The following is a 20,564-nucleotide window of genomic DNA, read 5'->3' on the forward strand; positions in this document are numbered from 1 at the left end:
ACTGAGGGCCCCAGTACAGCGGCTCCCGGGGGTTTGTTGTTCTCTTGCTATGGGTGCCTTCTTGATCCCACTTGAATGGACTGGGCGCTGACCCTGCAGACATTTCGGAGAGTGGAGGTGGAGGAGGGGGAGGCCTTGTCGGTGAGTCACAATATGGCGGTCCTGCTGGAGGAGATAAGAGGTTTTCGAGCGGATGTCAACAGACGTCTGGACTCCTTGGATAAGAAGGTTGACGCTGTAGAAGATCGAGTTCAGGCACTGGAGGCCAACCAGTCCACGGCAGACCTATTCAAGACACAATTTGATATGAGGTTGCCTGAGCTTGAGAGGCGGGAGGAGACTGTCTCAAGCTGGACGACCTAGAAAATAGGGAACGTCGCTCCAACTTGAGGTTTTTTGGTATGCCGGAACTGGAGGGGGAGTCTCAGGCGGACATTGTGAAAGGGGTCAAGGCAATTGTGAGTAGTCTTATTGATGGCGAGAATACCAGCGAGCCCCCAATCGACAGAGCGCATAGGGCCGGGGGACGTGCGGGTGAGCCTCATACGGTCCTTGTGAAATTCCACTATTATGTTGAAAAAGCCAAGATCCTGGACTTAGCACGCAAGAAGGGTCCTATAGACTGGAATGGAGCTCAAATTAAGGTGTATCAGGATCTCTCGGCGCTCACCCTAGCTCGACGGCGCCTCTGTGGCCCACTGACGAGGTGGTTGCAGTCTAAGGGGGTCAGTTACAGATGGGGCCATCCATTCTCCCTTGCCTTTGAGCTGGACGGTTATAAGTACTCTCTTTCCTCAGAGGCGGACATTCAACGAGTCTCACGTGAGCTGTTGGGAGACCCCCCTTCAAAGGTCAAGGTCGGGGGGGGAATGGATCTGGCGAAGACCGCCCTGGCCCGTCGGGATTTGCGGGTCGGCGGTGCGTGCGGGGGCACAGGAAATTTAGGAAAATGGCACCCCCGTCCCCGGAGCAGCCTCCGCCCTGACCTCGTTAATATAACATTTTGGACCGGTTCTTGGAGGTGGTTCTGAGAGGCCATTTGGGTGGTCTCGCCTGGGGCATGTCTGCTCCATGGGCTATTTGTTCATTGCTTTGTTCCTAGTTTTTGGTGAGGTTTTGAGGATGGGAGGGAGGTGACCTCAGGTGGGGGTGTTTGGGGGTTGTTGCTGGTTATGAGAGGGGGGGGCTCACAATGTTAATTGCTTTCATGTTGTGGGAGGCGCCCTGGTGGAGGCGATTTCTGGTGGGCTGGTGGTGAGGCTGGGAGATGCTGCAGTCTTTCCAGACGTTCGGGGGTAGGGAGGCGGGGGTGAGAGGGTATCGGGTTCTCGGGGTGGTATTAGGGTGGGAAGGGGAGGTTTGCAAATTGTTCTCATGGTTTTGGGGGTGTTTTTAAGGTTGTCCGGGTTTCTGAGGGGTAGGAGTCCTAGGGGTCCTTTTTTGGCCTCATCAGGTGTGTGTGAGCAAGGAGTGCGGACATTCAAGAGCGGTCCCTATGCAGGTGGGAAAGCATCATATGGCCAGTCAAATGGGTGACTCCTTGCAGAGGTTGCTGGTGGGGTCCCTGAATGTGCGGGGGTTGAATTCCCCTACGAAAAGGTCCCTGGTGGTGAGGGAATTCTCTAGGCTTAAGCTGCATTTCCTGTTTGTGCAGGGAACCCACTGGGTTAAGGGAAAGGAACCGTCACTACGGTCTAAAGCTATTCAGTTTTTATTCCAGTCTCCACATAGGGCCAAGAAGAGGGGTGTCGCTGTGCTGATTTCCCCCAAGGCTCTCTTTGTCCCAAAGGCCCATCAGTCCGATCTAGAGGGGTGCTGCATAATGGTTAAGGGGTCAGTGAAGGGTAGGTTGTTTACCCTGGTAGGGATTAATGCCCCGAACGAGGTGCAGGATCTCTTTTGGGAAAAAGTAGGGAAGGAAAATTCGGGGCTTTGCGGAGGGTGTGCTGATAGTCAGGGGGGATTTTAACGTGGTCCTCTGTCCGGTTAAAGATAGGAAATCCCTTTCCCCCTGCCCTGACCAGCGGGTTCAGAGGAAGTTGGCGGAATCATTTAGGCGGACTAATGAAATGTTGGGTTTGACGGACGCACATTCCGTAGAGGAGAACTGTAAGCCCCTCTTCACTTTTTACTCAGTGGTACAGAAGGCATTCTCGAGGATAGATCTTGTCTTGGTGGATTCTACGCTGCGGGAGAGTGTTTTTAATTTTGGTGTGGAGGCAGTGCCGTGGTGGGATCACAATCTGGTCTGGGCCACGCTGGGGGTTCCCCCGGTGACTCTGGCTACGGCGCAGTGGATATGCAACGATAGCCTGTTGCTAGATAAGGAACTTAAAGAGTCCTTACTGGATTCAATCAGGGAATATTTCCTTCTTAACGACACAGGGGAGGTGAATGTCCAGGGAGTGTGGGATGTATTTAAGGCCACCATCGGGGACATGCTCATAGAGATGGGCGCGAGAAGAAGGCGGGAGAGGGGGAGGGAGGAAGTGAAGTTGAGGAAGCAAATTGCTAGCATTCAGCCGGGAGGAAAGTTAAGATCTCAGATGGCACCGGGAAAATGGGAGGAGCTTCAGAATCTTAAAGCTCAATTGTCTGCCTTACTCGTGGGACAAACGGAGAGAAAGCTGGCATTTTTGAAACAGTGGTTTATGGAGCGAGGGAAAAGGCAGACCGGACTCTGGTGTGGCGCTTGAGGGAGCTACGAAATAGTAGGAGGGTGAATCGGATTAGGGGTCGTACGGGGGAGGGAGTCTTGCAGGATGATAAGATAGCAGCGAGTTTGGGCACTATTATGAGGATCTTTACGCGTTGGAATATTCTGGGGATGGGACCGATGTAGATTTATTCTTGGAATCGTTGCACATCCCACGCCTCTCCGCGGAGGGGGTTGACATGTTGGAGCTCCCTATCTCTCCCCAGGAGGTGGTGGGTGCTATTACCTCCTTAAATAGCGGTACGGCTGCGGGGGACGATGGCTTCACGGTCCGTTTTTATAAGACTTTCCGTTCCGCGGTAGCCCCTTTTCTGGCTAAGGTATTTAACGCTGCCTTGGACTCTGGCTCCCTGCCCTCCTCTATGAATGTCAGCTCTCATAGTGGTGTTGCTGAAGGATGGGAAGGATCCCGAGCAATGTCAGTCCTATAGGCCCATTTCGCTGCTTAACGTAGATGTTAAGATTCTGGCTAAACTCTTGGCGAATAGGCTGTCCAGTTATCTTCCCTCCCTGGTTCACAGCGACCAGGTTGGATTCATCCCTGGCCGGCAGGGGTCGGATAATGTGAGGAAGACTTTGGGGTTAATGTATGAGTAGTCGAAGCAAGATTTGGAGGCCTATCTCTTGCCCGTGGACTCCGAGAAGGCCTTTGATCGTGTTGAGTGGCTATACATGGGGAGGGTGTTGCGTAAAATGGGCTTTGGGGACAATTTTTGCAAGTGGATCGCCGCGCTATACAATGGTCCCTCAGCAAGGTTGTTGGTTAATGGTTGCACGCCGTTGGGATTCTCGCTTTCTCGGGGTACGCGGCAGGGATGTCCCCTTTCTCTTCCCTGTATAGTGCCGGATTCGTTCTTTGCCTCTTTGCAATCTCGTGTCCTTCGTTTTATATGGAATGGGAGGAGACCCAGCGTGGGATTACCTACCCTGACTCTCCCCAAGTCCTTTGGAGGTTTTGGCTTTCTGGACTTTAGAGGGTATTACAAGGCAGCTCAATTGCGGGTTATGTTGGAGCACTTAAAGGACGATCTGAGAACATACTGGACGTACGTGGAAGATGTTCAGGTTCATCCTAGAAAGGTTAGGGACCTTCTGTGGGCTCCCCCGAATTCCATTCCAGGGCTTGCTAAGTCCCATCCTGTCCTTGCCGTACTGTGGTCGGTCTGGAAGCCCTCTAAGGACAATAGGCTTCTTTCCTCCTGGCCCTCTCCCTTGTCATCCTTGTGGGGTCCTCCGATTGACTTGGGCAGGAAGGGGTTCCAAGAAACGCAGTTCTGGTCTGACCAGGGGTTGGAGAGTATGACCAGCTGTTGAAAGTGTTTGAGGACAAGCCACCTGCGGTTTTTGAGTATCTGAGGCTAAAAGGAATCCTTACCCAGACGTGTTGGGTTGCCGACTTGTTGCGCCCCTTAACGCCGTTTGAGAGGGTTTTTGTCGAAGCCAAATCTAGGAAGGGAACCCTCTCTAAGATATATAATGTGCTTATTCTGATCTAACGGGCAGGCAATCTTTCAAACATATTTGGGAGGAGCGATTGTGCTTGTCCTTAGACGATCAAACGTGGCAGTCGGTGTTTAAGGCAGTGTCTCCTGGGGAGCTATATACGGCGGCGATGGAGCACAATTTTAAGATGTTACACTCCTGGCATTGTCCTCCGGTGGCCCTCTCTAAGATGTTCGTGGAAGTGTCCCTATGGTGCCCCAGATTGTGTTCCAATAAAGGTACCTGGTTTCACATGTGGTGGGAATGCCCGGTTATCTGTCTTTACTGGGCGGAGGTCCTTAGTTGGATAAAAGATATTCTGGGGACCTGTCCCTCCTTGCATCCACTTGAGGTTCTTCTGGGCACTCCCTTGACTGATAAAGAGGTGGGTTCCTTCTTGAAGGTAATGGGGGCCATGTTGAGGGCGGGAAGATTGGCTCTGGCTCAGAAGTGGAAAAGCCCCATAGCGCCCTCTAAAACGGAATGGTTCACCAAGCTAATTTCCATCTTTGAGTATGAGAAACTTGCTGCTATTGCCAATGATACTATGCCCTCCTTTTTGCAGGAATGGACTGTGGTTATTCTTAGTGCAGACTGTGAAGCCTTGAAACTATGAGATGATTTGTGGTTCTTTGTATTGTCAACGGGGAGGGACAACTGTTGCTATTACCAAGGAATATGGGCTTTAGTATGTCTGGGGACCCCGTCACCAGCTTGACCCACTGTACTGATGCGCTTTGTGATTCGTCCGTGCTCTTAGCTTCTAGCACCGGTGACTTTTGGAGGCCTAGACAACCTGGAGTTGGGGGGGGGATAGGGAGGGAGAAGGTGGGGGAGGGGAGGGTAGCTGTTGGGTGGAATCTGTTGTCGTTCTTGATTTAATCTCTTTGGGGGAACCTGTTCATCTCTTGCTGAAAACTTTCACTAAAAATAAAGTGGGAAAAAAATAAATAAGTGAGGGTCCATTTCAATAGATGCTGGGAAAGCTTTCGAACTGTTGTAATTGCCAACATTTTCCAGTAAGGGGGGTGGGTGGAAAAATTAAGAGGAAAGGGCATGTTCATGGAACTAAACATTGACATACTGTTGGGCAGATTTAGAAGAGATGCCCAGCATTTAAATCAGTTCCACTGAAAACCCAAGGAAGGGCACCACTTTTAATAATGATTTCACTGATAAGATGTTCTGACATCATACAGTACACCCTGTATGTGTTTACGACATTATATTTGTAAAACATATTGAGAGAATTATGCAGGCCGTTCAGGAGCAACGGCATACCCATGATTAAAATGATGAAATGAAAGAAGCAAAGATGTAAAAGTTCATTGGGGATCTATCAATTATACAAACATACAATGGAATTACTGGTGTTATCAATGAATAGGTGGGTCCAGGCTCCATTACAGAGGACACCTCTGTCTGGGATGAAAAAGGGCTAATAGGCACATCACTGGTGAGTCTCCTATATAGTGAGAAATCCCTGCACAGTAGTAACAATCTGACGAGCATTGCTGGAACCTCTGCGGTGGGTACAAAAATTACTAGAACCACCCACCTTTGGAAACGAGGGAAGAATGAAAGAGGTGCACACCCTGAAAGGTTCAGTGTATATGAGATAAGATAGGAATTTCCACTCGGGGTGATATGTGCTGTTTTGGGAAAACTGAAGAGTATGTGGATAGGAAAGAGATGAGAGATGGAGGAGAATCAGAGGAAAACATAATTGAGTTGTCCAAGAGATGTGGCTGTTAACATAGGATGAAGGTTAGTACAGCTGCAATATTGACACCAAATCGGGTATAGCACAGAAAAGCTGTAAACAATGGGATGATGTTACATCTCAAACTGTGAGAGGTGCAAGGAGGAAATAGGCACCTTGCTTCAGATCTTTTGGGAGTTGTCATTGGAATCAATAGACAACTCAGCACTCAAAGAATGGGGTACAAACAAATGTATTTCAGAATAGAAACAGGCCAATGATTTGGGATGTAATGATTACATGAATGTGGCATTTTCAAGGAAATTAAAATGGAACAATTCCATCTTACTTAAGACCCACAGTCCATCAGTCCGCCCAAACTCAGCGTTGGCTCTGCCTCCTAGCAGTCGATTTAAAGTCACTCCCAGTCAGTGGGGTATCTGGTGCCCCATGCGTTTCTTTCTTGGCTTGGTTGATGCTTTCTACAGTTGTTGTCTTGGTTTAGGAGGATGAGATCTTAGATGGACCCTTCCACCTGCCAGGCTCGTGCAGCCTAGTCGTGCTTCAGAGGATGCCGCACTTGTGTCAGGTTTTGTCAGATTTCTAAGCAGCTTCTTTTTTTAACTCTAGATGCTGATGACTCGCTCAATCACAGCCAGCACAGGGTGGTCCGGTGCCTCTTTCCCAGTACACCTCTATATCCTCACCATGCTGGTCTATTGTACTTTCTCCAGATTTTCCTCTCGCCTCCCCAGCACCCTGCAATGACTGGATCCTCTTCACCTTCCCTCTTTTTAGCTGTCTTTCATTTCTTACTCCAGTAACCAACCTCGTCTTTTCTTGAGGCTCCTGCTAACTTGGCCTTCCCTACTATCTGAATCCATTTCTCCTTTTGTCATTCTGATTCGTCACTCTTATGTCTTTCTCTCCACTTGCTCCTCTGTTGCTCTCACCCTTCCCCTGCTTCCTCCTTTCATATATCACTCAACTGCCAGCCTACTCAATTCTCTCCGCTCCTTTCTAAGTATTTCCCCTCTTCTTCACCTCCTCCATTTTCTATCCCCTCTTCACATTTTTCTATTATCCCCTTTGCCGTCCTCATCCTCCCCTACTCTGTATGCTTCTCTCCTCCATCCGCTCTCTTCATCTGTTCTCCTTCGACTCTCATCTCCTCACTACTGCAGCACTGTCTTTAACTTCCTCCTACTTTTCTCTCTTCCTCATTTACCCTTCATCCACTCCTCACATCTCCGCCTCTTCCCTCCTTCAAACGGCCACAACCAGCTCTGACTTGGGTTAAATTATAGAGCAGCTGAGACCTTCCCTACCGGATTTGTGAACTGGGCATGTGTTGCTCTATGTAGCGAACATACAAGAGGGGTATTCGCCAACTTGGCTCTCATATTAGTGCAGTAACTACTGCTCCGCCTCCTCCATGGCGAGCAGACCACTGCCCTGGTGCCTCTCCTGTTGAGCGAGTGGTCTCTCTGGAAGTTGGCTGTCCATCGGAGGGAAGTATTCAGTGATTCTCCTGATCTGAAACCATGCTTGAATATACATTTGCTGGAGACAGCAGAATCCCCAGCTGGTAATTCCCTTGTCAGTCCTGTTGTCACAGTTCGGGCCTCTTGTGAACATGGCAGATGGCAAACATAACTTTACAAATGGTGTTCAATTGAAGTTTGGTGTGCTCCAGGCATCGATTCTGAAAAGGAGCTTAGTAGCTCCTGCATACTTTGATGTGTGGTATAGCTTTTGGCCATTAGATATTTCTCATTTGGGCTTGCTCGTAAATGTGATGTGTAATGAGACAGAAGGGTAGGGTCGGGGTGATGGGCTGCACAAACACCCCATGGTTCTGGAGGATGACTGCTTCTTATGATGGGGACCATAGAATTTAAGGAAGCCGAGTATGGGCAAAGAATGACTATGGGGTTGTTCTAGTAGCTTCCTCTTCCCCTAGCGACTATACGTTTCTCTGTTGAGTGACTCATCTTTGCCTGTAGCTATAGTCTGAGATCTCTGGTCCTAGTCTTCTCTCTTCTCGGGATCCATCTCCCTATGGAATACCTTTTTTTATTTGAGTATTGTGCGATGTAGTTAATTAAAACACCAGTACTACAAATCATATATTAATACAATACATTATATAAAGTCATCTCACTAATCATGTTTCAATATTACACATTAAATCATGTTCTTTCTGTCAATCTTTGCTCAATAAGAAACCACAGATTAGTAGAGCCTATATAAGTATCTTTGGCTACCTGTAAGGCAAAGTTGGCAAAAATACTTAGTGGATAATGCGTCAATGCTGTTGACAAAATCACCCAAAAACTTAACATGTGCATGGGTTCTGTGGAAGTGTTTCCTCACCTGGTGATGCCTGGGGACCACCCTTTACCTCCTCCAAGACCAAGTAATGGGTGGTAACACCCAGCCACCATGTTCACCACCGCCTGGTCTCTCAGCCTATCACTCAGGCCAGAACCTGTGACTTCAAAACAGAGCGCTCACTTATCTCTCCAAAGGTACTGGACAAAATGTGCAAACACCCTTTCGGGCGTGCGTGGTTGGAAATTAGAGGCTTTCCTGAAGGTATTGGGAAAGAGGAAATCCTGTGGCAGTAAAGACATTTATCTTTTGGGAATTCAAGGTTGACAGCAGCTAAATTGATATCAAGGAGCTGGGCATCCACAGCAAGGACACATGGCGCAAGGGAATGGGCATACATGTTCTTTGAAAGCTCAAGTAGCAGCTTGAAGAATAAGTAGAGGACATTTATTCCAGAAGAGGCAACATTTTTATAAATTGGATATTTCATATATAAATTGTTTTCGTTTTTTTTAATTGCTAAATTGTCTTTAGAATGAGAACAGCACTCATTACACAGAAATAGGCAGCTTTTTTTTACAAGACCTTTTCCCTAATATTCTGTATACCTGTCAAGGGTTTAGAAAAAGCAACATAGATGTAAAAAAAGATTGCCAGAGATATTCAGAAAAATATGAAGACCATGGATTCAGTATATTCCAGTTTATAGAGTGGTAGAGGGGTACGTTTTTTCCTGATTTGGCCTTGGCCAGGTTGCCCAGTATAGGACCAGATTGGATCGCTACATATACCTGGATGGGCATTGAAAGGATGCATTTCATATATCTTTGATATAAGTAAATTCATTCATTGTTTGTTTTTTCGTTCATGCATTCATTCATTCATTCATGCATTGCAATTGAAATTGAATGTTGTCACTTGACCGAAAAATGCCCACTCACCATCTGGTCCAGATTTTTAAAATCGCAGGGTTTTCTTTGTGGTTTGGGTATTGGAATCTCCTCTGTGGGCGGCAGCTCCATCTCCTCTCGGATCTCCTCCTCGATCTGTTCTTCCATCTGGATGAGAACTGGGGCACTCATCCCAAAGCGGGATGCTCGACGGGCCAACTCCAGCAGGCACAGGACAAAGTTCTTCTCGTTCTTCCGAAGCACCAGGTCATCAGTCTCAAACATCAGCACATCTGGAAAAGAGGAAGATTGAGAGTTGAAGGAGGTAGTGAGAGAAACTGAGTTTGGGAAAAAGGCAGGTGACTGCATGAGAGAGGAATATGTAGTGCTTGAGATGCAGAGAAGGCAGGTGTGGAGGACCATGAAAGAGAAAGCAAGTGCTGATCAAGATGGCTGAGAAGGTAGATCAAAATAGATAATTGGGCCACATTATGAGTTGGGCGGTATTCCGATGGTAAATCTGCCAGAATAACGTACAAAGGAATTACTGTTACCACCACTTGGGGCTCTATATCCCAACGGTAATACCGCTGGGATTCCGCCAACGCAAATAGCGTTACCGCTACTCGGTCCGGCGCTATTACCGCCAGATCACAAGTAGCAGTGCAGCAGTAAGTTCCCATACCCCATTGGGCCCAATGGGGTTGGGGGTGCAATTAGCATCGGCGCACTTAGCACCATGTTAATAGCGGCAAAAACCAGGCAGAAAGTGGAACATTTTACCTCCAGCAACAAGCTGGAGGTAAAACTCCTAACTTTCTGCCAAATTCATGATTTGGCAGGCCCTTAAGTGCGGCAGCAATAGCGTTACTGCCGCATTTAAGGGCTGAGGCCAAACTCGTGATGAGGCCCTTGCTGCTGGATTACAAGTTGTGGTGGTGGTGTCCATAGGACTCGATTGGGGATTTTGGGAGAATTACCACCATTGGAATTACCGCTATGGAAATTCCACCGATTTTGTCAAGCTTTCAGCAGAAAGTGGAAGGATTTACCTCCACCAAACTCGTAGTATGGCAGAGCGGGAAATGTAGCGGTAATTCAATAACTGCACTTTTTTCCAGGGCCACCCTCCTTGTAATGAGGCCCAATGTGAGGGAAAGTGGAAAAAGTAAAGCTTAAATAAAAAGTGGGTCTAAAATGTCGAGACAAGGGGCAATAATGTGGAAAGTGAGAACGAGGTAGCAAAAGCGGTGCAATGCTGTGGCAAAAGACACTGGCAGAGTGTGGGAAAGGTAGGAGTGCCAGACTGTAAATAATAAAAGAGGCCCCGTCAGAATGGAATGGTCCATTTAGTGTTTACAAACAAATAGCTCTTGTGGGAGATTAAAACGTCTGAGTCAGTTTGGGTCGTGTGGCTCCTGGGAGATCAGATCTCTTATTCTAGTCTGCTGGCCAGCATGACAGATGCGGTTTGCACTCATTTGAGTTTTTCACGTGGTGTCTTTATAGGTCATGTGTTTATACTATTGCAATAGTCAATGGAAGAGGTTATCAAAGCTTGCACCAGTATTGATTGTTTACCTTAAAAATAAAAGGTAGAATGGCCAGAACTTCTTCCTTTGAAAAGATTAGAGAAACACGACGAAGGCAGAAGAACATTTAGACATTAAAAGAGGAAGCAACAAAGTTAGGATCTAGACAGGAGAAAACAGAATGTGAGAGGAGATAGGGATCAGATTGGGGAAGAGTGAGAGCATGAATAAGGAAGGGGATAATAAAAGGGCTGAAAAGAAGCTAGTGAGAGAGAAGGAGAAAATGAGAGAGGATTGGAATAGTGCCAGAGTGAGAGATGGAGTGACAGCAGAATGAGGGAAAGAGAGAGAGAATGAGTAGAAGGATATATGAAGAGTCGGAGGAGTGGAGATGTTATTTACAAGAGGGAGGGAACAAGAGATGAAGTGGAAGAGTAGATAGGAGAAAGCAATACATTCTGGAGAAGAGAAAGAGGCAGAGTGGAATGAAAGAGTCATATTATATGATAGGTTAGGATATTTATAACACGCTTAATACCCCGAGGTTTCTAAGCACGGACCCGGGGATCGAACCCGTGTTGCTCCGTGTAGTATTGCTTCCAAGGTGAGCACATTGCTCCTGAGCTATCCTCCCGAGACAAGGGAGGATATAAGGAAGAAGGGAATTGAATGAACGGATAGAAGGATACAAAAAGGGTACACTGGTAGAAGGGAAGAGTGAGAGAGACAGAAACAGTACTAAACCCACACACTAGTCCAATTCTGATTTCCTGCTGGACTGCTCCTATGATTCCCAGGGGCAAAACGCTGGGATATTTGTTTGACTCTCACCTAACAACGGAAAACAAGTCAGCGATTTTGAGACCAGATTAAAGTCTTGGCTGTATTTTCCTTATGGTTTAATATTTTCCTGCAACCGTGAAAATGCTGCGCACAGAGTGTTTGCATTACTTTGTATTTATAAATGGATTGAGAACTGTTTGGTTTAATAAAGAAAGCTGCAGTTCATAGGATATTGTTTTCTATATTTTTTAATGTGTTTATTGTGAGGAAATACTGAATTAACTAAATAAATTATATTCTAGGGACGACATTGCCTATTAATTAGCAATAACCTCAATAATTAGGAGTGCCATTTTTTTTAATGTTTTCTTTACAAGTTTTACAATTTTTAATTAAGCAACTTTGTAAAGAATGATTTCCCATGACTCCACATCTATTAGGCGCTATGGTAAATAGCCAGAGTGGCATCTACGTTATTTAATGCACATTTTTTTTTTTGCGCCTCATCCTTAACCTGTTGGACAGGATCAAGAATGCAACAATCACAGAAACAGACCCTTGCTTCAGAGAGTGTAAATCCAAAGGGTAGCCTAAGAGACGAACTGTTGCTTCATAAAAGAGCTCTTCGGCCTTCTTGCTATCTTTCTGTTATCACCTACATCCTGTATCTTGCCCGAAAACCTCTGTCTTAAATAAAATACCATTTAAGAACCTAGGGAAACAGGTGGTCGTAAAGTTGATGTGAATTTCTGCAGTTCTACTTTCCGCCACACAAGCTTAGTGGCAAGAGAGGCCACTTTAGGTCAGCTCTGAACAGGAATCTGAACTTTTGCTGTAGATAGTACTGAATAGAATTCTAAACTATTGGAGAGAGCATTTGAGCCTTTGAACATCTCAGTAACTTCCTAATGTGTTTTACGGAAAGGAAAAAAATGAACACTACAAGAAAGGTACCAGAAAACATTAGTATCGCCCCTGCCTACCAAAGGAAAATCCACTTGCAGAGAAAGTAGGATGAACCTTGCCATTTGGGGAATGTCCGACCTTTATGAATGCAAGTTAGAATAATAATAATAGGAATGATTTTCTTAGGGGAAAAATCGCTTAGTTCGATGTCATTTTTCCTGTCGAGAGACGAGCTTAATTGGCTGGTTTGCCTGGGATCTGATCCACATCGCACTATAAAGAGCGCAACGTCCGACTAGGAATGGTGTGTAGCTAGTTTGTGCCTTGTCAGCAAGGGCCTGTGGAAAACATCTTTTCCAGGGCGGGAACACCAGCATCCTGAGTGGAGATCCATGCCTTTATAATCCTGGTCAGATTCTCTGCGCACTTTGCGTCAGTAACAGTATTTATTTTGTTGTTGCTTTTTGTGAAACATGGCTATACGTTTTGTCAGTTGTGTCACTTTTTGCTTCATCTTTTTGTGACTGAACACTCACTGAAAATTCACATCCAGGCCACCTTATTGGCCAACAATGGCGTTTTACCAATGAGAGCCTTCCTGAATCTGAAGCCATCGATGGACTACTTTGGGCAGGAATTCTCATCTAGTGGCCCCCACCTCCCACAATTATAGGCCCTTCACATTTGGTGGGCCTGCAAGGTCTTGTCTGTGCACAGGCTTAGCATGATGGACACCCCTTTACACATTGTTGGGTGTCTCTTTGAATTGCCTGATTCGATATGTTCGCACCGTAGCTATTGCCTAATGCATGACCTAGCCACAATGCATGCATTTCTTGCAGTGAAGAGAGACCGGTTTCCTAGACGCTGTTCACAAATGAAATGTAGTGCTACAGGAAGCCTAGTAAAATGGATTCTTTTCCTATAGTTTCCCACAAGAAACTATTTTCAGGCTGACTTATACAAAATGCAGAGCCAGCAGCTGACAATCCAGCAGTTACAATATAAAAGGAGGATAGGACATTGTGCATAAAAATATTAGGAAATGATCGGCTCCTCCACTGGAAGGTGAAAGGGCGCCATCATAAGGCTCCTTTATTTAGAATCTGTGCAACCAGCACATACCACCAGTAAGAGAAAACTCACAGGTGGCTTCTGTCACCTCCTTTACGATTTAGAGGAATTCAATAGAACAGTATTTAAGGGTCAAGATATTGAAAACAAAAATAGAAAACAGTGGGCTTCATTACAACTCCGGTGGTAGCCGTGCCGGCAAAACCGGCACAGCTGCCGCCAGAGTAGTATCTTTACCAGCACCCAGGAATGGGCAAGAACCGGGTCATGCCGAGTTCTGCAGACCCGGTAATTGCCCATTTGCGGGTGCTGGCAATAAGGGACTCCCCATCCCCATTCGGCCCCAGAGGGCTGAATGGGAATGGGACGTCGGATGCACCAGCACCATTCAGAACGGTGCCGGTGCATCCGACGTGCTGTGCTCGCGGTGCCGCTCTGTCCGCCAGGTCAGACCTGGTGGGCTGAGAGGTGCCCACGAGCAGAGCTCGTAGTATGGTGGTCCGGGAACTACGGTACCGGCATGCTTACCGGTACCGTAGTTCCCAGACCGCCATGCTTATAATGAGGCCCAGTATCTTAATTCAGCTAATTGCCTACCGGTAGAACAAGAACATGAAAATGTATAATTTGGATACTGCCACAATGATAGAAAAAAAAACGCATATATTGTAGCACTGTGTGCAGTTTTAGGATATTAGCAGTCATTCTGGATTATTTGTAATACCCGACACTGTAACTATCTTACGTGTTCATAACTAGTATTTCTTGAGGGGATAGTAAGAGTGAGTGACTCTTGTATTTGCATTTTAAACCCATATTTATTATGCCTTTACCCACGATATCCACGATATGTTAAATGTATATTGAGATATTTTTCTGGGATTAAAAACTTTGCCACAATATAGTTAAGTTGAGTATTCAGATGCATAGACAGTCCGATAAAATGTATTTCTATTAACTTTTGACTCGTATGACGGATTTGGCTGAAATTTTGCAAACAAAACGTTTGTCACACAATCCCCTTACTGCAAATGTTGGGATCATGTAACAAAATGAAAAAGTGATTAAGAAAGTTAAAAAGCACACTGTTTTGGCCTATCCCCCATTCATTTTCCCATAGAGAAACAGCACACAGCAAAAACCGCTCGACAGAATTGGTGTGGGTACAAAACAAATTCGGCACAAAGCGTTGCCTCTATTTCCAGTAGGGGTCTGAGGTTATTGCGTCCAATCGTTTTTAAAATATTTGACAGAAAAGGGTGTGCCCCCTTCTCCCTAAATTATAGCTATATCTCCCATGGTGCTTTGCAGGAGAGAGGCTTTTCAGAAATGAAAAACTGCTATGTTTTTTTTTGTTCGATGCAAGCAATAACCACAGTTATTACGAGATTAACCGTGGCTAGCTGAAAACAAAAGGTAGAAAAAATGCAATTTGGAGGTGGAAAAAAGATGCAATGGCATCAGTCTAGAGGTGTGGAAGGAGAAAGAGGCCGCCATGTGAAATTGGGAAGTTGGGGGTGGGGGGCCTGGAGACCAAGTTCAGAGTTCCAACGATTTCACATAACTGTGGCTGTTTGGCGGGATAACCGCGGTTATAAAAGAAAAAGGGATGGGGAATTAAAGTGTGTCACAGGAAACAATGAGTGTTGGGGGAATGGGAGAGGGCTAGGGAGCAAAAGAGGACACGAGGGGAGTGGGGGGAGCATGCCAAGAGGAGGGGGTACTTGCATAGGGCCTGAGAGGGCAGGGGAGAGTTTGGGATTTTGCCCACTTTTTTACACATAACCGCAGTTATTTGCATTCGCCTACAGATAGCCACGGCTATTTGTAGTACATTGCCATTATAACCGTGGTTATGGAAAACAAGTTTTTTAAAAGTTCGAGTTAAAGACATTGGAAGAATACAAAATAAATTGAATTGTACAGCTACACTGAGGAGGGGGGGGGCATAGCTAGTGGCCTAGCATAGTGTGTTATGGCCCTGGCTTGTGGGACCGAAAGGCATGTATTTTGGCCGTAGCCACCTAGTGGGTGGAAAAGAAACATATTGGGGGAACATGTACAGTGGGCACGTCCGAAGGCCCTCACCACTCATCATGGCCGCTAGTTGCCCATGCTCAGTGGCCATGGCCAAAGGCTGCCACCTAGTGGGTCCAAAAGAAATATATTGGGGAACATGTACAGTGGACTGTCCATGGCCAAAGGCCATGGCTAGTGGCCCACAAAAAAACAATGGTATAACAAAACCCTTGAAATTCACTGACAAAACTTTAGTTGCGGTGCAGTTAAGTTGAGTAGATTTAACGCAACAAAACCCTTGAAATTCAGCGGATGGGGGCAGTCACGACCAGCTTAACTCAGCGTGTTCCCGATGGAAAGCCCATCAGCACATACATATTATTAGAGAAGGGATTCACAATGACATACCAAATTATATTATGGGGATGTAGCATTATGGGGTACATCACTGGGAGTGCGCCGAGTTAAAATGGTAATGACTTCCCACATCCGCTAAATTTCAAGCGTTTTATTGCGATAAATCTGCTTAACTTAACTGGACCTTAACTAAAGTTTTTTCAGTGAATATTTGCATAATTATAATAACCTGACCACACCCTATTTGCTATATATAGTGGTTCTCTGTAGTGTACACTTGAGAAGCAATGAAGAACTGCACAATGCAGTGGTGGGAACGGGATGTGGGGTGTGGTTATGATATAATAGTTTTTTTATATAGCGCCTATACACAATATGTTTCAAAGCGCTTCAAGGCAAGGGAGGGAACAATGACATTCTTACAGGCCATGAACAGTAAGGATGTGAAATTAACTATCGTACTCGGCCTGATGACATTTCAGATAGTGCAAGAGCTAAGACATAGATAAGGAAGGGAGGGGGAGAGTGGGGAGGAAATGGAAACAGACAGGCGACTGCCGTACTAGGCCTGCCAACATTTTTGGTAGAGCTGGAGAAAAACAAAAGGTGAGGGAGGGAGGTGCAGAAAGGGAGGGGAGGAACAAAACAAGCGACTATCATACTAGGCCTGATGACATTTCAGATCGTGCTGAAGGGGTTTGGTGGGGAAACAAGGACGGGGAGGGAGGAGGAGACAGATGAGGTTGCTATCATACACGGTCCAGGGACACATCTGATAGAGTAAGTGCATAGAAGAAGGTACGGGGAGGAGGAGAGGGGATAGGAAAAGGGAGAAATGGAGAGGAGGAGAGAACAGAGAGTAAGCTCTCAAAAAGAGTAGAGAAGCAAGAGGTGAGTGCGAATCCAATTGCAGAAGTCAGTAGTAACACAAAATGTTGCAAGCCAGGATACAAGATGAAGATGGGAACAGCATGATTCAGGTCCACCATGAGTACAAGATGCAAAGGAAGTCCAGCATGAGAGTTGAGAAAGGGTGACGCAGCGTGAATCAATGAAGTCCATAAAAGTCAAATCCAGCATTGGCCACAAGATGGTGATGGTGAAACCAGAATATATCAGGACAGACTCCTGCAGAAGTAGGCTGGAGGGGGCCAGGGGTGGCATGGTAGAAGGTGCATGCGTGACCCAGATCCCAAGGCCAGCAACAAGCTAATTCTTCTCTAATGAGAAGAATCTTCATTTCCTTCATTAAGTGAATGCGAGAGGCTGCTGCCCTATGTACCAGGATTGCATGTATGCGCTATGCTGTAATCTGAGTGAGCGTGCCTGCCTTCTACAGACCAGCATGGGAATCCAGCCTTGATACTAAATGGTTGAATAGGTGTTCTCAAAAACCATTATCTGCCATTAGATGAAGGATTGTCTATGAAGGGGAATCGGGGAGCTTCATGAGAAACACTGTTGGATCACCCCAAATATCCATAGGTCTCCAGGTTTCACACTGATGTGGCCAGAACCAGCAGGAAGTCCATTGATCTCCTTAGAAGTATAGCCTGTGTGGCTCAATCCTATCGTGTGATTTGTGATGGGGATTTATAGCACGCCACAGACAACCAAAATTCCATCAAGGTGCCCATAATGCACCTTGCCATAATGGCTAGGAGCGTATCAGTATTATTTTGATTGTTATTATTGTTGATTTTTGTAACACTCCTTGCAGTTGGCCTCACAAAATCATTTCATGACCACAGCTGCAACAGTGCACAATCACCATGCTAGCCACCTAAGGGTAGTAGTGATGGGTCTTGTCCCCCTACCTGAATCTTGTATAATTGTGCGTCTTTACGATAATACTGGAAACGACCTTCTTCAAGGGTCCACAAATATCAGCCTTGACCTGCAGTCAGCAACTGAGAGGAGGGTGGGAATCCCTATCAGGGGTTTGCAACCTTTGGCTCTCCAGCTATTTTGGACTACCACTCCCATGATCCTTCATCATAAGCTATACTGGCTACTGCTAACAGATACTGTAGTCCAAAACATCTGGAGAGCCAAACGTTGTAAGCCCCAGCCCCTAGGTTCAATGGCAATCATCAGATCCAGAGTGGAACAGCCTATGATTGGACCTAAGAAAAAAGTCTAAATTGCTGACATTTTGTTTTCTGGCCTTTTATTCAGTGATTAGGCGCCAATACACTGAGGTTTCTCGGCAGTCAACCAACATTAGACATCAAAGATGGCCCAAAAAAGAAAAATAGAAGTTGTGTAAAAACACGGACATTCGTCTGCTTCACTCCTATTCAGTGTATGCCATTCTATGCCAATCATTCGAATCACTCACAGACATAGACTTGGCATCGCATTTGCACATCCATCCAAAAGGGGTGACGCATCATGCTGCCTGGCAAAGGTGGCGAGGAATAGAGAGAGCATAAGGATGGATGAATCGGATGCTTCTTTAAAATCCGCTGGTTAATACAACAGATTCCAGTTTAAGTTGTGCTCAAACGCAAACGGATTGGAAACTGCCCCTGCATCGCGTGAAACGGGAAATGCTCCATGTCAAAGATAGGAATGCAGGAGAGGGGGGCTAGGAGGAATGGAGACAGAGCGAAAGAAAGAGAGAGAGATCGAGAGAGAAGGGGGCGGGAGAGAGAGAGAGAGACAAAAGGAAGGAGAGAGTGAGAGAAAGAGAGAGGGGGCAAAGAGGGAGAGAGATGGGGAGAAGGGGACACAGAGAGAGGGGAAAAAGGAGAGAGAGAGAAAAGAAAGAGAGGCGATGAGGAGGGAGGAGAGAGAGAGCGCAAGAGAGACAGGTTGAGACACAAAAAAAGAGAGCACAGGGAGAAGGAGAGGGAGAACTACAAATAGAGAAAGATAGAGTAAGAAATCGAGAGAGGGGTACGAGGGAGAGAAAGAGCATGTGTGTATGAGAGACAGAGAGGGGGGAGAGAGAGAGGTTTGAAAGTGGTCTTCAAAAGGAGAGAAACTGACAGAAATCATGGCGAGGAAAGGAAATGGAAACAGACTCACGGTTTGCTGTCTGCTGCCTTCTGTCTGCCCTGCCTGACAAATGACGAGTGACTGCTCTTCACTGCTATATCGGATTGCACAGACCAGGTAGAACTGGGTCCGCGGCATAGCAGCGAGGGCGTGGGGATACGGGGAGCCATGGAGGTAAGGCATTACACCTGGATCAGGAATGTGTGGCATGCAAATCCTTCCCCAAATATGATTTATGAGGGAATTGATCAGGGTTGTGCGCATTCCCCATGAAACTATTTTATGATTTTGGGGGTAGGTAGCCTGGTGTCTCTCTAATAAAGAGCCCAAGTCAAGCTACCCACTGTGGCAGAACAGGCTGTGATCACTAACCTTTAGTGTCCAGACCAGGCCTTCGAACTCAGTAAACCATGATTTGGACAAGGCTAGCATTTAACTTACCACATCATACTATTAGCCAATCCTGAAACTCAGACAAGACACCATTCCGATCCCTATCCGGACCAGATCCTAGTCCAATCCTCAATTTATAGCAAACCTAAGTGCAACCACTCAATCACAACTCAGACAAAACCCCAGACCGATCAATACACCACCCAAACCAGATGCCGATCCAACCCCACACACTGTCCAGTCGGTGAGTGCAAGGTGTTACTGAGCTGTCTGTCATATCCCTAAGCCAGCGATACAGTTGTGTTTTTCTTAGAGCAATGGTGCATTTGGTGCCACTTTGCATACCTTTTAAGTGTAGTAGCTACCTGAGTGGATTTGTAAGAAAGCAGTATATGTCTTTGGTCCTTTTACTGAAGTGGCACTACCAGGTGGCACAGGTGAGGAGGACAAGGTTAAGAGCATCATCTGCAAAGAGTGCCAATTCGCCTATGGTGCATCTTCCGATATAATCAATGCAATCAGCAAGTGGTGGAAGAGAAGCATGCAATCACTTTTCAAGAAATCCTGCATGAACGCAAATGTGAATTTTCAATGAGGATTCGATAAGCATTGCCACGTACAAGACTAATTCAAAGTTTAGACTGCCTTCAAGTAGGATGCATATGTTTTGGCCGTGGCACAATTGTTCGCGGCCAAATTGACTGTGGTCAATTTGGCCACAAGAACAATTTTGCCATGGCCAAAACCTCCTAATTAAAAGCCCCCCCACACAGCCCCCACCCACCCTTACTTACCTTTCCGTGTCTGTGCAAGTTGTGACCCTGCAGCATCGGATCCATCCCTCCTATGCGCATCGGATCCGACGCTGCAGGTTCTGCTTTTTTTTTCTTAGTCCCCCGCCTCCAGGCCTTTGGAAGCAGGAGACACCCCTGCAACCACCAAAGGCAATCACTAACAAACATGTGGAGCAGGGGTCACCTCCACAACCCCTGCACCACATGTTTGGTAGTGATTGGCCAAATTGGTCGTTTGTAAACGACCAAATGGTACTGGCCGAATTCGGCCGGTTGTACCATACGGTCAATTAGAAACAATCAAGTAGGGTGACTTGTCTTTATATTACTGCCCAGATTTTCAGGGCCCTCTCAGATCAGTAACAATACTTAATTGTAGCAACACACAAAAAGCTGATGCAAAAGTGTAATAACTGGCATTTACAGATATCCCTGAGTTGTTTGAGCATCTGGGTGTTATTGTGCGTAAGAGCTTTTCGACTGCTGTGATACTCCCTGGTGACTAAGTTAGTTTTGGTCGCCAAAATGTATAGCTCAAGAATCATTGCTGCAACTAATGGATTACCATCGATTTACACC

At 46.2% G+C, this 20,564-nt stretch overlaps 1 protein-coding gene across 2 annotated transcripts in view; it reads right to left on the reverse strand.

Moving 5' to 3' along the window:
• The window catches only part of GAS2L2 (growth arrest specific 2 like 2), a 255,990-nt gene that overhangs the window by 142,454 nt on the left and 92,972 nt on the right, over positions 1-20,564 (reverse strand). Inside the window, exons 1-2 of one of the 2 annotated variants that reach the window (XM_069614922.1) lie at positions 18,829-18,905; positions 9,176-9,417 (exon numbers count right to left, since the gene is read on the reverse strand). In XM_069614922.1, coding sequence (XP_069471023.1) covers positions 9,176-9,409 — 234 coding nt within the window. In that variant the 5' untranslated portion in view covers positions 9,410-9,417; positions 18,829-18,905. Of the gene's footprint in view, positions 1-9,175; positions 9,418-18,828; positions 18,906-20,564 lie in introns of those variants that run through there. The other variant, XM_069614921.1, reaches the window with a different exon arrangement.

Source organism: Ambystoma mexicanum, chromosome 9 (assembly GCF_040938575.1).
Source record: "Ambystoma mexicanum isolate Mex_15411 chromosome 9, UKY_AmexF1_1, whole genome shotgun sequence".
NCBI lineage: Eukaryota > Metazoa > Chordata > Amphibia > Caudata > Ambystomatidae > Ambystoma > Ambystoma mexicanum.